General features: G+C 41.0%; 1 protein-coding gene across 4 annotated transcripts in view; it reads right to left on the bottom strand.

The window, feature by feature from the left end:
- WIPI2 (WD repeat domain, phosphoinositide interacting 2) overlaps nt 1-22,524 on the bottom strand; it is a 33,464-nt gene extending 10,940 nt beyond the window's left edge. For 2 of the 4 annotated variants that reach the window (XM_012759320.2, XM_012759321.2), the window contains exons 1-7: nt 22,244-22,524; nt 19,975-20,028; nt 15,874-15,956; nt 5,122-5,291; nt 3,191-3,287; nt 2,673-2,770; nt 2,224-2,316 (exon numbers count right to left, since the gene is read on the bottom strand). In XM_012759320.2, the coding sequence (XP_012614774.1) occupies nt 2,224-2,316; nt 2,673-2,770; nt 3,191-3,287; nt 5,122-5,291; nt 15,874-15,956; nt 19,975-20,028; nt 22,244-22,317 (669 nt within the window). In that variant the 5' untranslated portion in view covers nt 22,318-22,524. The remainder of the gene's footprint in view (nt 1-2,223; nt 2,317-2,672; nt 2,771-3,190; nt 3,288-5,121; nt 5,292-15,873; nt 15,957-19,974; nt 20,029-22,243) is intronic. The other 2 variants (XM_012759322.2, XM_012759323.2) reach the window with 1 other exon arrangement.
- Between the last annotated feature and the right edge of the window lie 1,676 nt (nt 22,525-24,200).

Below are 24,200 nucleotides of genomic sequence, written 5' to 3'. Positions count from 1 at the left end.
AGCCCAGAAAAAAACATATTCTATTTTTACTGGCCTTGAAATTCCATCCAATGTTTTAGGGTCTTTGTAAGAGCTAATAAAAAATATAATAGTGAGACTCCAATTAATCAAGAAATAGAAATTCATGGCCACTTACATACTTCCAAGGCAAAAGAAAGGGACAAGGTGAGACTGTGGCAGTCTAGCATATTCAGAGGCAAAGCCAGGCGTGGAGTCCAATCCCTCTCTGCCATTGCCCAACTGGGTGACCCTGGGCCCTCGACACAAAATGGAAAACATCTTCCTTGCTGATAGGGGTGCAACGAGTCAATGAAGGTAAAGGACCCAGTGTAATTCACGACACAGAAGTCATCTGTAATGCTAACACCATTCTGGAAGAACTTGGGTATGAGATTCCAGAACAGAGACCCATGTCAGAAAGTTAATGAAGTGAGCCAACTTTTTACTGTACCTGATTTGGTTGGTAGGTTAAAGGGGAGAGGTGACTTGGGAGGAGGCTATTTTAGGATTTCAGGTAGAAGCAAAATTAAATCAAAGTCAAATTCTTCAGTGGGAACCTGGAGAGCAGGACCACTGCTTGGAAAAGATACAGGCAGGAGAATAGATTCTCTCTCAAGTGGCAAAAGAAGAGTAGATGGAACTTTTAACACTTTTCGTACCACATAGAAATCTCTAAGACAAACGCCAGGGACCACATGTTTTTGGGCAAACCGCACGTTATTTAAATCATCATAACTATAGATCATAATGCACTTTAGGTGCTGTTACAAAAACAAATTAAACAATTAAAGTTCCTAGTACTTTTTTAACGTATGGTACTGCATAAAACATTTTCCTCTATGAAGAGGGACCAAACAAAATTTACATTTAAGTATCTAGATTCGCTCCTTTTTCCATGGGCGGCACAAACTCTGCAGGCTCTCGTAGGAAATTTTTTCTTTCCACTCGCTGGAATACACGTAGGTTCATGCTGCTTCATAACACCTGACAACCTTTTGGGTGGATCTTTATGAGGTACTCTCCTTGTACCCCCAGGGGAAGGGCAGGACAGATTTAAGAAAACTCCTGAGTGGTCCAAAAGGTGTTAAGAAAAGAGGAACAGGCTCATGCCTGTAATCCTAGCACTCTGGGAGGCCCCTGCAATCCTAGCACTCTGGGAGGCCGAGGTGGGTGGATTGCTCGAGGTCAGGAGTTCGAAACCAGCCTGACAAGAGCGAGACCCGTCTCTACTATAAATAGAAATAAATTAATTGGCCAACTAATATATATAGGAAAACATTAGCCGGGCATGGTGGCACATGCCTGTAGTCCCAGCTACTCGGGAGGCTGAGGCAGCAGGACTGCTTGAGCCCAGGAGTTTGAGGTTGCTGTGAGCTAGGCTGATGCCACAGTGAGCTAGGCTCACTCTAGCCTGGGCAACAAAGCAAGACTCTGTCTCCAAAAAAAAAAAAAAAAAAAAGAGGAACAGAAAAAGAGGGAATGACCACATGAGGATAAGAGTGAGGTACTGCTGGTGTCCCAAGGGCCCAGCCACTCTGCATGGGCACAGAGGGCCTTAAAGACATGCCCCGTTAACCCAGAAATTCTTACCAGAATCCCTAATGTTAACAATTAGAAATACACATAAAAGATGGGCAACATATTAGAATACAAACATCCCAAAAGGAAGATGTTTACGCAAGTCACAATTGAACAGTGTACAGCCACTGAAAAGTGTCTTTTGACTCAGAGAAATAAATTATTATGCACAGTGAAAGAGGAGATAAATTATACCAATAGTAGGATTCCAATTTTGTTAAATAAAGCGGGAAAAGAATGAAAGGAAGTATACTGGAATGTATTCAGATCAGCAGGAGAACAGAAACAGATCTTTGCTCTTTTACATGTTTCACTGTTTTCTGAGTTCTCTACCATAGCATGTTAGTTTCATAATTAAAAAACACACTGGGCGAGGGGCGTGGTCACAAAGGGTGTTTCCACCTTCTCTGTATGTTTCTCTATTTCCCCACAGATGTGTTAGGGGTCTGGTTGCACAGTGTGTGTGCACGCCCCCAACAGTGGTGCACACCCCTAACAGTGGCGCACACTGTCCGTCTGACAAGTGGGTTGTGATCTTTGCTTCTCTGTGAGTTTGTTGGTATAAAAACTTGGCTGTGTGAACAGAACTGAAAAAGTTTGTAGAAACTTTCAAACTAGTTTTCTCCTGGGCTACAGCAGACTCACCTTCTCAGAAGCAGTGGCAAGTTTGGTTCCACTGGCATCAAAAGCCAATGCTGCTAAAGGACTGTCATGGGCCGGGATCATGTTTGCAGCTCTCTGAAATGCGGAAACCAATGAAACATGAGTGCCATGGGGCGGGAGCCCGAGACCCATGCCATCACTTGGTCATTAGTCTAAAACTGTGCTATAGAGAGGATTATTCGAGGCCAGGAGTTCAAGGCTAGCCTGGGCAACAACTAGCCAAGACCCTGTCTGTACAAAAAACTATAAATAAAAAGTTAGCTGGGTGTGGTGGTACATGCCAGTAGTCCCAACTATTTGGGAGGCTGAGGTGGGAGGATTATTTGAGCTCAGGGAGTTGGAGGTTATGGTGATGCCACTGTACTCTAGCCCAGGCAACAGAGTGAAACCTCATCTCAAAAAAAAAAAAAAAAGTAGAAAAGAAACCTTACCAAATTAATTGTATCGAAGACCTGCACCTCTCCGATGGTTGCGCTCCCTGGGTATGCCAAGTAACAATTGTCATTGTTTATTGACAGTGCACACAAGCCTGTGAATTAAATACCCAGAGAACAAAATACATTTCTTCGTTATTACATACAACTTAACATTTATTTAACAAAGCATGTAGAAATCAAAAATACCTGTGATACAACCTTGTTTGCTGCATTTGTTTTTTAAAGTTCTGTACCCCTAAACCACCACTCTAGGTGATACCTGTATCATGAACAGATTATAAGGCTTTGGTTTGAATTGATCAGTAACCTCAAACTTGAAGGTTGATCAAACCCATGAGTTTATATGGTTCACAAGACCAGCATTAGTAGGAAGGAAGATTGGTTTAAGATCAATAGTTTTTAAATCTGTCTCATCTGTGGAACCTACAAAGAGAAAAAAAATCTCTCACCTATAGCTATCTTTAAAAGGCAAAATCAGAAAAATGGGATTCTCCTTTCACAAATTAACTTACCTGCAGGGTTTGGAGGCGTTTCTCTGATCGTATGCAGTACCTTCATGTCCCGGATGTTGTGTATGTACAGAGACTCTTCCAGGCATACTATCAGCCTCTATAAAAGAGAGATGAAAGACAAAAGCAAACATGAAGAAACATCCAGTACATTCCACACCATCTTCACTTAACCCAGGCGCCCTCAAACTACAGCCTGCGGGGCCACATGCGGGTGTTTTTGCCTGTTTGTTTTCAAAATAAGATATGTGCAGTGTGCATAGGAATTTGTTCATAGTTTTTTTTTAAACTATAGTTCAGCCCTCCAACGGTCTGAGAGACAGTGAACTGGCCCCCTGTTTAAAAAGTTTGAGGACCCCTGACTTAACCAATCCTGGACTGAGGTACCCTCCATTCCCTTTCAAACACCATGCAAACTAGATATGTAAGGTGCAGGGGATACAGGCATTGTCCACTACCACTTGAGAGGTCCAGAGCCCACCGTGCCCGCTCCCTCCAATAGTCATGCCAGTTGTACCAGGAATTCTAACCAGGTGATTTAACTTAGTATTACACTAACTGATAGACTGCAGCTAAGAAAGACATGCTTTGGACAGACCTGGCAGAGGTAAGCTGCTTTTAAAAACTGATGTTGAATGAGGTACAGGTACAGGGCACGACAAAAATACAAGCCATGGAATTTTTTTGGAGACAAGTTCTGGCTCTGTTGCCCAGGCTAGAGTGCAGTGGCATCCTCACAGCTCACTTCAGCCTTGAACTTCTTGGCTCAAGTGATCCTCCTACCTCAGCCTCCCAAATAGCTGGGACTACAGGCTGCGACTATAAGCATGTACCACCGTGCCTGGCTAATTTTTCTATTTTTTTAGTAGAGATGAGGGTCTTGCTCTTGCTGGTCTCGAACTCCTGGCCTTAAGTGATTCTCCCAATCTCAGCCTCCCAAAGTGCTGGAATTACAGGTGTGAGCCACTGTACCTCGCTGGGATTTTTAAAAAAGGTATACAATTTTATTCTGTACTCGGATTATTTTGCAAGTTGTCACTCTATTTTATAGAAAATGAATGTAGACTTGTAGATACATCAAGGAGATGATGTGTGCAAGAAAGATGTACACACTCGGCAATGCATTAGACGGACACAAATATCCATTCGTATGTTTTAAACGAAAAAATATTCAAGATATTGTATCCTATAATTTCTCATTTTAACCAACTTTGTCAGTTAACAGAGCAAGTTCCAGTTTCAATCATGTACGGTAAGAGGGCCCACACTATAACTACTTTATCCAGTTACCATGTCTCAGAACACAGTGACTGGCTGTTGCAGCATGCATTCGAACTCCTGACCTTGAGCAATCTGCCCACCTTGGCCTCCCAGAGTGCTAGGATTACAGGCGTGAGCCACCGTGCCGGCCTAGCAGCGTGCATTCTATAACCGTCACCCATTCAGCCTGCCCCCTATGTCACGCTGTGTGGACAGAAAAGGTGGAAGGATCCCATGGACAGTGCTGTTATTCTTTAGGTGGCATAAGCCAGGAGGCAGTCTCATGAAACAAACTCCAGCACTACTCACAGTCTCTCTACTCTGTGCCAGATATTCTTGTTAGTTTGCGGGAAGATACAAAAAATTAATAAATCCTTCATTTTGAATTAAAAGTTATATTAACAATTTAAAAAAGGATAAAGGAGTCTAAAAGATTTTTAAAAGTAACATTTATAAAAGCAAAAGAAGGTAGTAAGTTAGAAAACACATGCTATCAACCCTATAAATGACTAGACCTATGCCCATACAGAAACAGTTGGCAGGGGCAAGGGCACAGGGCATGGCTTGGGCAAAGCTGGTAGGACAAGAAACCAGCAGAGCCAGGTCAGTGCAGAGAAGGCACGGTGCCCAGCAACACGGGGGCAGGCAACACACCAAGATGGGGAGTCCCTCACCTGCCTGTTGAGCTTCACAGCCAGTATTGTGTTAGAGTAGCTGTAGTTGCAGATCTCGGTTCCCTTCTTAAAGTGGCAAACCTTTAGCTTTCTTGGGGCTTTCAGGCTCACGATGGCCACTAAGCTGCTTGAGAACAATCTTTCTACGATGCACACATCTTCAGTATCAGCTGAAATGAGAAAATGAAAGTTTTTCCTTTTCACATGGAGATATATACATGTATGTGCATATAGGCACAGGCAGAATCTGCTCACAAACAAATGTATGTCTAGGTGACAGGTGTCGCAGAGCCCTGAGGGTGCCTCTGGTCCCATCAGAGCAGCACAAGACTGCTCAGGGGGTCTGGAAGTTCTGATTATTAGCAGCCTCGGGAATGTTCCCATTATAAATAAGAATGTCTGTCCACACATGAACGTTCACACAAAAGACAAATCACAGAGTTATTTAAAATGTTTGCTTTAAATAAGCTCTGTTGCTGGATTTGAATGATGTAACTTAAAAACACACTTATTAGTTTAGGAACCAAGCTACTGGATAAAGTGAAAGCTAAGATGTAAGGTTTCACTTCATTAAGACAAAACTGCTTCGAGGGAAATACGCGGTATCATTCATTTCAACATGGACTTGACAGCTGAACAGGCTGAGCACCAGCCTAGGTACTAATACACTGATGCCGACTAAAGAGTTATACATATCCAGAGAACCATAACACATTTATTAAAAAAAAAAACCTGTAAAATTTTGCTATTAGTCATATGCTGCTTAACACTGGGTGTATCTTCTGAGAAATGTGTCGTTAGGCAATTTCATCCTTGTGTGAACATCACAGTGTACTTACACAAACCTAAATGGTCTAGTGTGCTTCATAAGTAGGCTATATGGTAGCGCCTACTGCTCCCTAGGCTACAGCTCGCATAGCATCTTACTATGCTGAATACTGTAGGCAGCTGTAACACGATGGTAAGTATCTGTGTATCTAAACAAATCTAAACATAGAAAAAGGACAGTAAAAATACACTATTAGCATCTTATGGGACCATTGTCGTATGTATGGCCAGTCCTTGACTGAAACATTGTTATGTGGCACACGACTATACTTAGAACAGGCAGTAAGATCGAGTGCATAATTCTAAGTTCTTTGTAGTAGTTTGTTTACAGTTGTTTTTACCTAGCCACTTGACATAAATCTTCTTTCCTACAAGAGCAAGAGCAAGTGAACCTTTATTCAAAAGAACAATGCAAGCAACTGCCACAACTTGGGAGATGCCAGAGGTGAGGGACACAAGGAGTCAGGGCCCCAGTGTGCAGCTTCTCTGCCCCAGCGGCATCTCAGAGGAAGCCCCAGCCCCTTCCAGGACCTGACCCTCACTGAGGCACCATCGGGAGGTCCTCCTGGCATACAGAGGCGGAGCCTCTACCTGTTTCTATCAACTAATGCATCTCAAGCCAACCAAGCTCAAGAGACAGATACACAACCGAGTAAAAATAATTTCCCGGCAGACCAGACCCTGTGCTCTCTGACCAGGGTCTCTTTTCCTCAGGAGACTGATGTGGACATCAAGTCACAACCAGGACCTTGCTTGGTGAGCAGCAACATCAGGAGGAGGGCTATGCCCACATGCTGCCACCTTTACTTCTACAACCAAGCGCTGGCCATGCGAGGCAAGGGGACAAGTCCCTCCCTCTATCACTGCCCGGCCTCTCACTCTTCAGCTTCCTGTTTTCAGTAAGTGTTTGGGCTGCACTCACTCAGTCACATCCCATACTGTCACCTCTAGCAGCCACCACAATTACCACTGAGAACCTAGGCGATGGTTTAGCAGCAGAGTTCCCTGCTTGGCTGAGGGTCCCAGCATAAGCGCTTTGGCCCAGTCCTGGCTGCACCCCCAGGCTGAAGGTCGCCTGGCACAGAGAAGAGCTCCCTGTATGCTGGGTTAGACAGCTGAAAATGGACCCCACGACTACATTTTGGATTTCCCCAAATTCTTCAAAACACCATTAAAAAAAATCTCTTAAATTGGGTCATACCTAAAATGGGCTGGTCTCATTTGTGAATCAGTAGTGAAATGCTAACATCCCCAAGTGCTACATCTAAGTATTAAAACTGCTCTTGGTGAAATTCAACTGCACTCGTTCTCACAGGTGCACTGGGCAAACACTAGGCACTGCGTACCTTGCTAAGTGCTGGGGACATGACGGTGACCCAGAGAGGTGCGCCCCTCAGGAAAACCAGTTTAAAAATCAGATTCTAGTGTCAACTCTGCTATAATTAGTTGTAAGACCTGGTATCAATTTCCTTAATGGTGAAATAAGAATTGTACTTAGAGCTTAATTCAAGGACAGATACAGGAAAACTTGGCATAGACAAAACTGGTTTTTTTATTAAATAAGCCAATTTTTTTTAAATAAGCCAATTTTATTTAAATCCACTAGCCCCCTAAATCAATGGTGACAAGAACTTATTTCCAGATATAGTTGATCCTTCTTATTCACATATTCTATATTTGTGACTATGCCTGCTTACTAAGGTGTACTTAACTCCATGAACGACACTAAGATATTTACCTAAGATAAATGAAAACATATGTACACAAAAAGACTTGTACAAGAATGTCCACTGTAGCTTTATTCATAATAACTACTAATAAACTAGCCAGATGTCCATCAGTAAGAGAATGAATAAACCATAATATAGTCATACATTGGGCAACTGAGACATAATATGGATAAATCTCAAAAAACATGAAGCTGAATGAAAGGAATATTATTGAAAGAGTAGATGCTATGTTTATATGAAGTTCTAGGACAGGCAAAACTAATCTAATAGTAGAGAAAACTCAGAACACTGATTGCCTCTTGAGGGTAGGAGGAGCAGACGGGAGCTGAGGGAGTATTGGGGAACTTTCTGGAGTAATGGCAAACCTCCATAGGCATTTGTCTCCATCTCACACAATGTTTATTTAACATTCTATTATATGTAAATTTTGCTGTATGATTAAAAAAACACGGAACTCAACTTAGTAATATTCAAGGGGAAGTACTTAGGAGAGTATGTACTGATGATGTCTGGAATATACTCTGAAATGTACACAAAAAATAAGACGGATGATTGGTACGTGTGACAGGACAAGTACAGTAAAATGTTCGTGACAGAATCTAAGTGGTGGACACAGGGGTGGGTGTTAGATATAAAATACTTTCAACTTTTCTGTGTTTGAAAATTTCCTTTAATAAGATGTTGGGAGAAAAAAAGGATGTTTTCGGTTGCTTAACTGCCAGTGCAGAGAAGGTGAAGAACTGACAGTTTAGGGTGCCTATCTTTCCCACCCAACTGCAACTTAGAAGTGGTTTTTCTGAAATTTTTATGGGAAAAAAAGCAGAGGAAATTACTTTTTGAATTTTAAAAACAGAAGAAGGGGTAAAGGCAGGAAAGCTCTCATATAAGAGAACAGTATGATCAACTTCTACCTACCACTTCTATCTACTACCTGTATTTAACAAATATCTTTCTGCCATTTAGTTTCAACTATTTTTTTCTCCCCCCAACCCCCAACCCAGAGACAGGGTCTTTCTTGCTCTGTTGCTCAGGCTAGAGTGCAGTGGTGCAATCATAGCTCATTATAACCCTGAACTCCTGGGCTAAAGGGATCCTCCAGCCTCAATCTCCCAAGTAGCTGGGACTATAGGTGTGTACCACCACGCCTGGCTCTCAACCATATTTTTCTTTACTGAAACTTCAAGAGAAGCTCATCTTGACATTTTTACCCCTAAATACTTCAGTAAGCCCCTGAATAAATAAGAACATAGGAAAAATATCTTTTCCAGTTACTGAAAAACAGTGGAAGATTTCTTACGTCAAAAACTCTAGGTGGGGCCAGGCGCACTGGCTCACGCCTGCAATCCTAGCACTCTGGGAGGCCGAAGCAGGAGGATCGCTCAAGGTTGGGAGTTCGAAACCAGCCTGACCAAGAGCAAGATCCCATCTCTACTAAAAATAAAAAGAAATTAATTGGCCAACTAAAAATATATATTAAAAAAAACACAACTCTTGGTGGATCAAATATTTCATGTAAAACATGACACAAAAGTGTTAGAAGACAACACTGGAAAATGTTTTAAATACACCCCTGGAGTAAAAGTCTAATATTCAGAAGTCTTATAAGAAAAGACTGATACATTTGAGTATACAAAGACTCAGTATACAAAGACTTCAGAATGGCAAAAAGAACCATAAACAAGGCCAAAAGGCAAATGACAATCCAGAAAAAATATTTGCAATCCATACCAATTGGCTAATTTGCTTTAATGAGTAATAACCCAATAAAAAACAGGTAAAGGACAGAATCAGGCAGTTAAAAAAAACAAACAGTAAGTGACAACACACACACATTTCAGTTGATGTAAGAACTGTTAATAGTTAAAGCAAATGAACATATTTTTATATCTCAGACTCAAAATATAAAAATGTTTGATAATGCCTAGTATTGGTGGGGTGTGGGAAGTAGGGCACACTCATACTCTGTTACTAGGAACATAAACTGGTACTACCACTTTTAAGGGCAACTTGGCAATGTTTATCAGTTTTAAAACACAGTTATCTGTTGATCCTGTATTTTTTAACTCTAGGAATTTATCTTACAGCCGTACTCAGAAGTGGGCAAAATAAAGATGTTTATCCAGAAATTCCACTCCTACGAGTATCTACTCAAGAGAAATGAAAATGCACATACACACGATAACTTGTTAGGATGTCTCCTAGCAGCACTATTCACAACAGCCAAAAAATTATAACTACCCAAATGTCCATCAACTGATGAATGAACAAAACATGATATATACACACAATGTAATATTAATATTAATATTGATCAGCAGTAAAAAGAAATGAAAAACAGATACATGCTATAACATGGATGAACTGTGAAAACATTCTAATGAAAGTCAGTCATATAAGATTCCACTTATCTGAAATGTCCACAGCAGCAAATCTACAAAGGCAGAAAGCAGATTAGCAGTTGCCTGGGGGATAGGGGGAGGTGGGAGGAAAGGAGGAACTGCTAATGGACTCAGGGTTTCTTTTGGGGATAAAAATGTTTTAAAATTAGATTATGATAGGTTGTACACTAGTAAATATAGTAAAACCCACTGAATTGTATGCTTCAAAGAGGTGGATTTATTTTATGGTATATAAATTACATTCAAAAAAGTTGTTTTTAAAAACCTCAGGCAGCCTACTGTGGAAATTTGAACTTTGGCTGATATATTAAGATCTGATGCAAGAAGTGTCTGATGTAAGGTAGCAGGGGACTTTGAATATCAAGTTGTGCCACCTACGAGAGCATGGGCAGAGACAGAGGACAGAAACTAAGTGTCAGGCCTGAACTCAAAGACCATATGTCCATGAATACCTGGGTCGGCTTCTGGGTGGGTCTCTAAAACCACTGATATTATATGGTAAATACTGAATAGTTTTCTGGAGGAAATATCTATAACCTTCATCGATCCCCAAAGGAGTGAGAAACCAAAAGAAGGGTTAGTACTCAGCAAAAGGCAGACGAACCGCTAGTCACTCTAGGGGGAATACATTTTTGTCCCTACTTAAAAGCAGCAATAACCACAACACAAAAGGATTCACTGCAGAGTGCCTTTAAGTCCTACAAATCAATTTGCCTAGATCTTTTCAGGAATATACTTTTCATAAAGCAACCTATTTTTATATATTGGTAGCGGTTTGGATTGATTGTCATTTTCCTACTGCATTTTTCAAGAAGCTCTAACATTTTTCTATCACACTTCACATTCAAAAGAACATTTAAACATATACACAGACAGGGAATCCACAAACCCAGAACAATCACTTTCCACTAAACTGAAGCACAGACAGTTCAGCCTTCCCATGAAGTAATGGTAGACAATGAATCAGGGTGGTAAGTGAAAGACACTATAATCAAGTGAAAAGCAAAAGAAACGAGGCTGCACTTCTGTAATTATTCAAGACGGCATGTTACCAAGACAGGAGTGCCAGGAAGCACTCAAGCTGACAGTAAGAAAGTCTGAACATAAACTTCAGTGACCTTCAATGTCCAAGGCCTTGCTTTTAGGACTCATTCTAGCAGTTTCTGTCAAACGTTCTTCTTAGAGACTGCCTATCTAAAATTTAAGAAATTAATTACTTGATTTAAGAAAGAATGTTGTTTTGCTTCTGCTGGCACTGTTTATCGCTAGCCATGATAAAACTCCTTAAGTGGGAAGGTGAGGAAGCCAATAAATAATCCACTTAATATGATCCACTTCCGCATGTGGCTGAAGCTCTATAGGGACACAAGTTAGGAGCCTGATGCTCCATCACAGCAGATGTAGGCAGAGAGGCTGGTGGAGATTCTCCTCTGTAGGGCCCATTACTATAAATCTCTCTGAAATGAATATGCCAACCAGTGCCTGGCCTGTCAGATAGGAATGTGAGAAAGCACCATTTCTCAAACTTTAAAATGCGGATGACAGCCCGTAAAGTAAATGATGATTAGTTTTTTGGTCAAGCAAGGAGGCTGATAAAAGGCGTTATATATCACTGGATGCATTTCTATAATCAACGTAGGCTCTAGTCACTTCTGCTGAGCTAAGGAACAGTCTGCTTGTGTTGGGTTTCAGAATTGAACGCTTTATGAAGTATGTTTTCCTAGCTCAGAAAATGCAAAACAACAACAAAAAAATACACAATGTAGAATCTGAAAAAAAAAAACCTCTAAACTTTTGTGATATTTTACAAATAATAAATCCATATCCTTTATTTACTTTGCCTAACAGTGTAGAATATTGTTGCAGTAATATTAATATTTTAGGAAAGACCACATATTTGTGAATTACATATCTTCAAACAATAAGAAACGCACACATAGAGAGAATTAGAAAACATATGGTGCACAGATAAGCAATGGGCAAAGTATTATCTGGGAGTTCTTGTAACTTTCAGGTTCAAAGTTACAATAATATAGATAGAAAATATCTTTCAATGCTGCTGGGCAAAGAGTTTCATTTGTTTTTGTTTTTTATTCAATAAATGAAAGAAGAACAAATAGTTGTCAATCATGTTTTTCTGTAAGACCAGATAGAGCTCATTCTTTCTGTAACAGCAACAGTGACAGAGAGCAAAGATCTGATTTTCTAATGGATTATTCAGAGTTATGAGGGTATAGGCCAACACTGACTCTGAACTAAATACAGAAACATGAAGTAATAAATATTCTACTTGTAGAAAAATGCCAGAAAACAATCTTGACACTCAGTAGCTAACCTGTTTTCTAAGAGACATTCTTTTATCTACTATACTCAATAAAAGTACGTGAAAGAGGAAAGGCAGGCCATGTTCTAGGAACAGAACAATGCAATAGTTTAAAGTATTAACCCTCAAAATATTCTTCGTCCATTTCATCTATTTTTAAGGGCCATAGTTCACTAAGAAGAACAGAAATTGATATACACCACCTTATTCTGTTGGTCACTAAATACCCACTCTTTAAAATTTGCTATCAAGACATCACATTTTGTTCCACCAAAAACTTCTGGAAAAAATGAGGCACTAAAAGCCAGTAAATAAATTTCAATTAGAGGAAGAGAATACCAGATTTTGGTATTCTCACACCCTTTCTAAGCACTGGGCCTCCCATGGGGGAAAAATTCCATGGACTTCACAACAGATGACTATAGTTAAGTAACTACAGCAACAATTTAACAGTACAATTCAGGCACTTCATTTGGATACAGATTCAATGAATGTTTCAGTCATTCACAAAAGCCAAAAGGAACCCCTTTTCCAGAGGTAGGACTACTCTTCTTTGAAGAAATACCCTGCAGGGAACAATCCCATGTGGGATCATGGGAAGGCAGCCAGTCTGGAGACCTTGAGGAATACTGACAGCCATGGGGATAAAGCAGCACTAGTGCACACCCAATTTACCATCCAGATCACATCTTCTAGCCTACACAGCAGAGGAAAGGGTTTTGGGAAGACTTACTAAGTACCAGGAGGCAAGTCTATCAACAAGAAAAGGAGTAAAACCTCAGCCAGCCAGCAGGACGCATGAGTCAGGGATGCTGTTCATAAGGATTCTGCTCCCCACATTCTCCCTAGAAAGGGCCTGAGTGCTGCCTTTGGGGGCAGCAACAAGAAAGGGGTGGTGGTCAGGAAGAATTAGATACTCTCCACTGATGGAGGTGATGGGTACCTGAAGGTTCACCTGGAGAGAGGTGGCCAGGGCCTAGGAGAGAACCTGAAAGGCCCCTCACCTCCTGATGGGCCAGAACTCTACAATTCCAAGTAACTGGCACAAAAAACCACTCTTTCTCCCAGTGTCTTCATCTCACATCACTGGGTGTGATCTATGTCCGTGTTTGCTCGCCATTGTGCCCTGAGCCTAATATCTGACACAAATATATTTACTTTTGGTCTTCTTCTGTTTTAACCAAGTGGCACAAGAGTAGGAGCTTTCTGAGTACTGATCTCTAGCAGCCAGAGCACGGCTGGCACATAAACGTACACTGAGTGAGACGTCTATTCACGTTAACTCACTGAACCTGGTTTGAGAGCTATCAATAGAAAAAGTAGAATTTCAAAACAGAACATCAAACCATAGTGAAAGCAAAAGTTGATAAAACTCAGGAAGGAAATACTGGCATTGTCAATAAGGAGGAAACTCAATTCCCCAAAACCTCATGTAGATAATTAAAATGATTAACCCCCCTGAACCCATATCCCGGTATGACTAATTACCAGACGGATATTATGACTACTGACCTGCTCAGTCCCTGCAACAAAGATTCCTAACTTAGGTCAGGGCCATGGGTAGGTTCAAGGGATGCTTGAAATGTTGCATGCTGGAGGAGACAATGTGTACAAGCCACATATCTGGCTACCGACTAGTATCTAGAATATAGAAACAACTCTCAAAATTCAACACTAAAAATACAAATAATCGAATTGGAAAGTGGGCAAAACCATGAACAATTCACTAAAAAGGTTACAAAGATGCCAAATAAGCACAGGAAAAGATGGTCACCATCCTCAGCCACTAGGGAAACGCAAATTACAACCATAATGAGATAGCACCACACATACCTACAAGAATGGCTGAAAACAACAGTGATAACAAGCAGATGTTGACAAAGATGCAGAGAAACTCAATCACTTAAACATTACTGTAAAACAGTACATCCACTCTGGAAATCAGTTTGGCAGTTTCTTTAAAACTTAACATGTAACTACCATGTGACCCAGCGATTGCACTCTTGGGCATTTATCTCTGAGAAAGGAAAACTTAGGTCCACACAAAAACCTGCACGTGAATATTTATAGCAGCTTTATTTGCAAAAAGCCAAAAACTGGAATCAGCCCAAGTGTCCTTCAACAGGTGAATGGTTAAACAAGCTGTGGCACATATATACTATGGAAAAGTCCTTGGTAATAAAAAGAACAAACTCCTAACACACACGACAGCTTGGATGAGTTTCCAGGGAATTATGCTGACTGAAAAAAGCCAGTCATAACAGGTTATATACTTTCATTTATCTAACATTTTTGAAATGACAAAAGTGTTAGAAATGGAGGACAGATTAGCAGCTGCCAGGGATTAGGGAGTGGTGGGGGAGGAAGGCCAGGAATGGTTATAAAGGGCAACTCAAGGGATCTTCATGGTACTAAGACTCTCCAGGATCTTGATTGATACTACACAGGTGTAAGAACTGTACAGAATTCACACACACACAAATGAGTACAACTGATGCTGGAGACACGTGAACAGGAGAGACGGATGTCAGTATCCTGGTTGTGATATTATACTATGGTTTATAAGATGTTAGTTAACATTGGGGGAAACCAGGCACCAGGCAAAGTGTACAAGGGTTCTGTATTATTTTGTACAACTGTATGTGAATTTACAATTATCTTAATAAAAAATTATTTATGTGGGAAGAGTCTAGAGCTTTCCACACAGTCTCACTGGATGGTCTGCACCTACTACTATTTATTCCACAAGTACTATTTTATACACCATTAAGCACACACATACCTAATTCTAATCCTGACAACAATATTATAGGCAGGCATTATTTCTGTTTTGCAAAAAATACAAAGGAACTCAGGCCCAGAGATGAAGTAACCCATTTAAAATGACACGAGTGACTGAGCAAGAAGCCAAAGCTCATGGCCACCTGCTACTCCACGTTGCCTGACACACAGGCTACTTGGATGCCATGAAATGACAACTCAGGAAAATAAATCATTCCTACAGGAGTTGTAAAATTTTCAATTTTCTGGAAGCCCTTCATGACAGTAACCTAAGTTTAAATGGCATTAAAAAGAGGGAGAAATTACAGGATACTACATACAGTATGTCATGTATTGGAAAAGATCACCCATAAAACTTCTATATGTACATTTATATTTATGCAAATACACAGAGAAAGATCTGGGAGAACACCCACAGATTTTTCACTAGTTGTCACCTCTTGGGAAGACTAAGGTGGAAGCAGAGGACTAGTCAAGAGGTGTTGGACTTCAATCACAGTGTCTGAATTTAGAACTGCATACCAATTCCAGTACAATTTGTCTTTTTTTTTTTTTTTAATTTTTTTTAAAAAAATATTTTTTTCATTTTTTTATTTTTTTTTATTTTTCTTTTTTTGTTTTTTTTGAAGTAGAATTTTGCATTGTATAATTTGTCTTTTTTTAAAAGGGGAAAAATAAAGCAAGCACTTACTGCATTCATAGATCTGTTCCAGCTTATCCACAGAAGAAAGGGAGAAAAATTTATAACCGGACTTACTACCAACAGCTAGGGACCTGCAAAAAAGCCAAATTCAGAAATAAGAGCTGATACATGTAGACAGTGATAATGCACAAATGAGCTCCCATGTTACCAGTTAGTTACCAGCATGCCTACCAAAAATTACACAGAACAAATAATTTTACATAGTTTGTACCAGGTGCACAGTACAAGAAGATGGCACCAGGTCAATAAAATAGACAGACAATATTCTTATTTAAAACCTACAGAACGTTTTCTGGAGATCTTATGTACAGCATGGCGACGACAGCTGCTAATAATGTATTGTATTCTTGAAATCTGCTAAGATAGTAGATCTTAAGTGTTCTCACCACAAAAAAGTAACTATGAGGTGATGGACGTATTAGCTTGATTGTGGTAATCCCTTCACAACATGTATATTGAAACATCATGTGATATACCTTAAATATATACAATTCTGTCAATTATACCTCAATAAAGCTGGGAAAATTTAAAAAACAAAAAACTCTATAAAATTTCAAAGATAAGTTTGAGATATAAATGAAAGTAATCAGTCCTAAATTATTACTTCCTTCAAAACAAACTGGGGCTTCTCAGGTGATCTGATATACATGCACAGTGTATGTGAGAGTTGGAAAGCTAAGTAAGCTAATATTCTAAATTTTAAACAAAAGTATTTATAACCTAGGCAGATGCAGATACACCTGCATGTCGGTAGGCCTTTATCAACGATGGCTCCATCACTTATGCTATGCTATGGCTGTGCAGTGGGATGGAAATGAAATGGACCAGAAAGCTACCTTAGAATCTGGAATCAGAAGACCACATCATTGGATTGCAAGAAAAAGCAAAGGATCCACTCTGATAGTCTCATGTTTAAGGTTCTGTATTTATCACCCAACACCACTGCTTCTGCTAAGAGGCTCAAAGAACTCATGCGCTCACAGCCCTCCTAGCACAGGAGACCCCTGACACTAAATGAAGGATTTCCTGATCAGAAAAGTACCTCTCTTCAGGACACAACTGACCAAGCAAAGCAGAAGCAAGAAGAAAGTCCAGCTTTCAGAATAAGAAAAGATGAGATAATGAAGCAGGAAGCAGTGGGACAAGGGAGGAATCAGATACTAGGATCATTTTTGCTTTTAATTTCTGGGAGAACATGAAAACAAGTAGATAAACCAGAAGACTGGAAAATAATAAAGATAGACATTTCATACTATGAGTATTTGTATCCCAAGATTAGAGCTATTTTAATGATGTCATCTATTAAAAACTTCAGATTTCCAACTACTCTTTCATAAATATGTGTAAGAAATATTCTAAGAAGGGAGTTGTTATAATCACTATTAATATTTAAAATTAACATTGGTTCATCTTAGAAGAACAGAAACAAAACTCTACCAGCTCATATAATTTTTCTTTGCAAGAATTACTTCTTCACTATATTGAATTAATTATATCAATGAAGTAATTTACTATTATTACCTCTCAATATTGTGAAAATAAAAGAACCAATATAAATGTCCAGGAAGTCTAAAAATAAAACAAAACCTTAGTAAATCAACTTTTAAGAAACTCATGTTCAGGAAAATATTTTCCAGATAACTAACGGTTGCTATTTTTAAGCACCAACCTCCCCCAATCCACCATTTTTTATTTAAAAAACAAATCATCCTTGTGTACTTTCCTGTGTTCTTAAACAAGGGGATGGCAGATTCTTCTGAGTTGAGCATTTCATGTGTCCCACAGCAAATGGCGAGACTGGAATACTGTTGTAAAAATATTTTTCTGCCTTTGTTTTGCTGACAGTTGTCACACTCTTCCTCATGACCATCCTATCATTAATAGCCCCCCTCCTTTTCTAACTTCTTGTTGACTTGGAAACCAAATCACCAAGCTTATTAGCATTATGTATAAATAAGCTTGGAGTGCCTCTCCCATGGGCAAAATTAATGAGCCTCAGTACCTGATCCTTGAGTTTGAGATCTCCGGTTCTCAGCTGTGCTCCGTACAGCTAGAATGTGTTAAAACTGGGCTTTGCCAATCAAGTTTATTGTTCTTCCAGGTGTTCAAAAACTGATTTAGCATATTAAGTATCTCAGGTAGAATTTTACCCACAGTCTACAAAACTGATTGTGCACTCTAACCAGTAAGAAATGGAAACAAAAATATTCCAAATACTTTTTGAGATGTATATACATATAGTTTAGTATAAGTATATACTTTATTCATAAAGACAGGCATTTTAAAATAATTACATTAAATATAAACAGGTTTGATATCTTCATTTTAACACCAACAATCAAGTTCACATACCCCTCTTTGGAGATTCTGGTTTTAATAATTATTCAGATTAGCCTGAACATAAAATGGCAGCCAAATGGGAGAGCAAAACAGATGAGATTTGCCCTAATAAATAATCTTATTACCAAAAATGTTTATGTGGTTTTAAGTTAACACAATGGGATCTTTTACTGATAAAGGGAAAAACTAGAAAATCATAGCCAAAAACAGATGTCTTTGCTTACCCTCCCCCAACCCAACGTTTACTACTATAGCCCCAACTTCAACTGTCTGGTGTCCAAATCCAGAGCCCGTTTTACCCTCTCCATAGACTAGCCTGCCTTTTGCTAGGGAGAGGGAGTGTTTCGTAAACACACACTGAACCAATCCTCTATTTTCATCCCACAGCCCCCTCAGCCTCACTTCTGGAGCTTCCCTGGACTGCCAACTCCTGAGCCTTCTGGGATTCTGCAGTTTAATAAATGAGGTTGATTCTCTGCTTTCTCTACTAGCAATTTAACATCCAGCTTCCTTTATCACTTGCTAGCTTCCAAATTTTGTTGCTAATTTCTTCCTTCTCATTCTCCCCATCCTCCGGTTTTTAAGCCTTTTAAAGTATTTTTGACACTTTATTGATTGACATTTTGTTAGGGTTTGAGTATGGAGCAAAAATAAACACTTGTGTTTTGATTCACCATCTTTAACTGAAAGTCTTTGTCAATGAATTCAAACTTGAGCATTCTATCCGAAAGATTAAGTGATTTCCACTAAAAAATGAAAATGTGAATCTGGTCGTTTTCCTAACTCCCTTATCTTTTCTCCACCCTGTTCCCAATTGTTAGTACATAAAGGGTCTCCCTTTTCATTATCTTCATGAAAAGAGCCATACTTGATTATGAGGTGGGAACAGTGCAACACCGTATGTAAACAGGAAGCAACCTGAACTGCTGCTGCCAGCTAAGACCTGGTAAGCCCGGGCACCCTCACTTAGGGCATGGACAGCCCCCTCCATCCCCCAGCTCCACCTGGATATCCCCTAAGGCCTTTCAAACTCATCAGTATCCCAAGCAGAGTTCATCTTCTCCTCCCACTCCAACTGAATCCTTCACTAATTTTTTCTCCCATGATTATCACTGTTCACTCAGACCCAAGGAAGAAATGGGGGGTCATCTAACTTCTCCTTTGAATGCATCATATACATTCTGTGGGTCATACAAATCATGAGGACTAACCAGCCTCCTCCCCGCTGGCCACTGCTATTGGATAATCCCTTTCTAAGTGATCTCCTGCCCTCCTCAAACATCCCCTCTGCACAGCAGACAGAATCACCTAAAACTGAAAGGTTGAAGAATCCTTAAAAACCATCTTCAATTTACACAACAGAGAGGAGAGCAAGACAGTTACATTCCCAGTACAATGCTGTGAAATATAAAAGATACAGTAGAAAAAAGCAATACATCCAGACAGGTTTCTCCTGCTGTCTCCAGACACTTTGTAACATCAATTCTACAAACACAAGACTTAGAAAGTCAAATCCTCTATTTATTCTAGCCCTTCTAGAAATGACATTTAAAACAGACACTGCCACATCACTAACTTCCCACAAGTTGTGGTATCTACTGGAAAAATTTAGTTCCTGATATTTCCATTTAAGATTCAAGTGATCCTCTGGCCCTTATTAATTGCTTAACTTCAATTTCAAAAAGCCAAGAAGTCCTCCAACATACGCCTTCCAAGGTGTTACTTTCAGAAACCAGGATCGGAACTAACCAGTAAACACGGGGACGACGGGGACCAGCTGCTCTTGGTGCCCTTTTCACTGGTCTAGGTAAAAAAAATAAATAAATAATAAAACAGATGGTCAAAAGCAAATAAAACTTATTCACACTTTTAGGACGAGAATTATGAAAAAATACACTTGAAATCATATTACAAGAAAGGCAGGACAGTTACAATCTGGTATGCAATGAATATTGTGTTGGCATTTAAAAGACAAAGTGAAATGACAGCATAACATACAATATTGGATTAAGTAAACTGGCTTCCAAATTTTTCTCACTAAATACAGTAAATGTGGATTCTAGAACATTTTTTGTCTTGCTAAAAATTGTCTTCCTCTATTCAACTCTGGAGATGAGAAGGGAGGGGGAAAAAAACCACAAAGCTTTTCCCAAGGAACTTTTGTATTTCTTTTAAGAGTAAATTTAAAACAAATTAGTCATTTTAACCCAGTAAACTTTAGTACAATCTTAACTTACTATTAATTCCAATTTATGTTTATACTATATCAAGGTCTCTTCAGCAAGTCAAAATTATGACACAAATCTCTTGAACTAATAACTTCAGGACTCATAGGGAAGTAGGTAAGCAAATTATTTCCAAGTGTGAAAAGGTGCTATTTTAGGCCAAACACAGTGACAATCTTCATTATCCAGAGAAGTTGGTAGCCCAATTTAAATTTTTCTTATGTTTAATTTCCTCCCAATATAAATAACAAGTAGCAAAAAAACTTAAAGAGTGGTGGAAAATGTTTTGGAAATTCTCTAATTCATACAAGGCATAAAACCTCATAATACAACCACTCCTAACTAGCCTCAAAATATTAAGAGCTTAAATACCAAATCATAATTACTTTGGAATTTCCTCTTCCCTGCCTCAATTAATATAGTCTATCCCAACTATAACAAACTGCAACAGGTGATCTGAACTGTTTTTGTTATGCTGGCTTTTGGTCACATATAACACTATAGTATTTGGTAGTTTTCACTATAGTATTTGGTAGTTTTAATCTTTAAATATTGCTACACTGATTTCTAAATTCAGTGTCTTTAGAATCCTACTAGTAGATAGAAAACAGCATGGCATGGTGGAAAGAATACTGGAAGAGAACTCAGGATACTGGATTCTACTCCTGCCCATTCTGCTATTAATCAATTGTGCAAGGCCGTGCACAGTTGAAACTTTCTAAACTTCAGTTTCTCATCTGTAGTTGAACAGGTGATCTGTCCCCTTCAACCTTCAACACAGCCCCACCGTGGGACTGTGGCTAGTTTCCCAACTTTGGGAAGGTTCTGTTGAGCATCCACCACATATTGCTGACTGGGTGTTTGCCATTCTACCATTAACTTCTAATTTTAAAAAAATCTCGTTTTCTACTTAATTCCTTTCAGCCAATAACAACTCAATCAACTACTTAGTAAAATGCCAAATGACCCACTCTTCCCCTCCTCTTACATCACTTCCTCTTACTCACTTCCCAAGATGGCTCTCCTCCCTTCCAGCCTCATAACTCATCTTGGTTCTCCAAGAACCGCATCTATCAACTATCCTCACAAGTCATCCGAGGCAGCATCCGAAGAATCAGCTTCCAACCCATACCGGTTTAGACAATGTTCCAAATCCATGGGTTGGCTTTAAGGTACTCTCTTATCCTAAGGATGACCCACCCCCTAAACACCAAGGCTCCTGAAGTTCTCTGTAACATCTCTCTTAGCTTAGTTTCCTCTCTAGGTCGGATGCCAGGATTATCGCTAAGTTTGTTCCTTGCCCGGAGAAGACAACAAAATTACCTGCGAAAAAGAGCAGTGAGCAAGGAACAAAAGGAAATCGAAGAGGGAGAAAGGGCCCCAAGACGATGAGGAGACAAGAAGGGCTTGAAAAGGAGAAAGAATGGGGGGAGAAGGCAGCGCAAGAAAGGGAAGGCGGGAGAAGAGGCAGCAGCCCACTCCCACCGCTCCACACGCGCCAGGACGACAGGCCAAGCCACAAAGTTTTGCTCCAACTTTGTGAGGTCTGAAGGAGCCTCCCTCCGAGCAGATGAAAACTCCCCCCTCTTCAGCACCTCCCCCGTCCTGGACCGCAGCGCCCGAGGGTCTCCCAGGACGGCGCCCCTCCCTCCGCGTCCCGGCCCCGGGTCTGCCCCCAAGGACGCCCCTGCCCGCCGCGGCCCGCGGGAAGGCAGAGCCTGCGACCTCGCCGAGCTCGGCGCTGGCTCGGGCAGCAAGGCCGCCCCTCAGGCCCGACTCCGGCCCGGCCTTACGTGTTGTCCTGGTTGAAGTTGGCGAAGAGCAGCTGGCCGGCGCCGGCCTCCCCGCTCTGGCTCGCCAGGTTCATGGCTGGGCGCGCGGCGGGCGGGCGGGTCGGGCCGGCCGGGTGCACGCGCGTGCGAAGACGGGTCGGGCTGCGCTCAGGATCGGTGCCGGGCCCCGATTGGCGCCTCAGCCACCGCCGCTCGCCGTCCCGGGATCAACCGCCGCCTCATCCCGTCCCCGCTCTTGTTTATGCTCCGGAGCCGGGAGGCCCTGCACGCCTGCGCGGCCCCGCCCCCGCGACGCACGGCCTCTCCCGGCGCAGGCGTACGGCGGACGTCACGCCCCTTCACCTTTGGCCCGGGCAAGGGTTCCGGACGAGAACGCACGCGCGGCTGGGCCAGGCTGAGGGCCTGCGAGCGACCGCGCGTGTGTGTAGGGTAGAACCAGTGGGAGTGCGCTGTCCATGTGCACCCACCTTCTTAATACCAAAAGGGTCCATGTGCCAATCATTTCGCTATGTAGGTGCATTATCTTATTTGATGCTTACTGCAATCCTATGTAGGGAGTATCATATCACCATTTTACAGATTTGAAAATTGCGGCTCCGAAATTTTAATCTATTTGCCAAGTGCTAGATCTGAGACTGGAAATGCCCTGTTTCTCCAAAGTCCACAATTCCTGGGTCCCTGCGAGAAGATCCCACCTTAAACTTATTCATTCATTCAGCAATATTTAGGAAGCACCTTTCATATGAACTAAATTGGCCTTTTCCTCAGAGAAGTTATAGTGGAGGAGATACTTAGTTATAATTACAAACTCAGAGGTACAACGCGCGCACATATTGAGGTTACTTAAACTTAAGGGACAGGGACTGCAGAGACTTCCTGGAGATAAGAACTGAAGTTTGAATAACCGGCTTAAGGGGATGAAGTGCTCTGTATGGCAAAGGTATGTGGATGAGAGTTGATCTGTTCAAGGAATTCTACAATTAGCTTAGAGTGGGAAGATAGACACACACAAGATTTGGCTGGAGAAACAGGAGGTGGCCAGATCAAGCAGGGTATTGTTAAGATGATGCATTAAGCAAAAAACTAGTCATTTTCCAAAGGTGCAATGCGCTGCCATTGAAGATAGGCAGAAAAATGGGATGATCAAACGTGTGTTTAGGGAAGTTAATTCTAGCTATAGGGTCAAGAATGCATAGACAATTATTGAGGAAAAGATAGAAAAGATAGTCTTTTTTTTTTTTTGAGACAGAGTCTCACTCTCTTGCCTGGCCTAGAGTGCAGTGGCGTCAGACTTGCTCACAGCAACCTCAGACTCCTGGGCTCAAGCAATCCTTCTTCTTCAGCCTCCCAAGTAGCTGGGACTATAGGCATGTGCCACCATGCCCGGCTAATTTTTTCTATATATGTATTTTAGTTGGCCAATTAATTTCTACTTTTGGTAGAGATGGGGGGGGGGTCTACGCTCTTGCTCAGGCTGGTTTCGAACTCCTGACCTCGAGCAATCCGCCCACCTCAGCCTTCCAGAGTGCTAGAATTACAGGCGTGAGCCACCTGGCCTGGCCTTTGTCTTTTCAATAAAAGGAACAAATTCTCCAGCCTCACACCACACTCAGAAATTAATTTGAAATAGATCACAGTCCTAAATGTGAAAGGTAAAAACAGTAAAGTTTCAAGAAGGCAACATAAGGCCGGGCGCTGTGGCTCACGCCTGTAATCCTAGCTCTTGGGAGGCCGAGGCGGGCGGATTGCTCAAGGTCAGGAGTTCGAAACCAGCCTGAGCAAGAGCGAGACCCCGTCTCTACTATAAATAGAAAGAAATTAATTGGCCAACTGATATATATATATAAAAAATTAGCCGGGCATGGTGGCACATGCCTGTAGTCCCAGCTACCCGGGAGGCTGAGGCAGAAGGATCACTCGAGCCCAGGAGTTTGAGGTTGCTGTGAGCTAGGCTGAC

The sequence above is a fragment of the Microcebus murinus genome, chromosome 19, assembly GCF_040939455.1.
Source record: "Microcebus murinus isolate Inina chromosome 19, M.murinus_Inina_mat1.0, whole genome shotgun sequence".
Taxonomy (NCBI): Eukaryota; Metazoa; Chordata; class Mammalia; order Primates; family Cheirogaleidae; genus Microcebus; species Microcebus murinus.
This window is presented reverse-complemented; position numbering and strand designations above follow the sequence as displayed.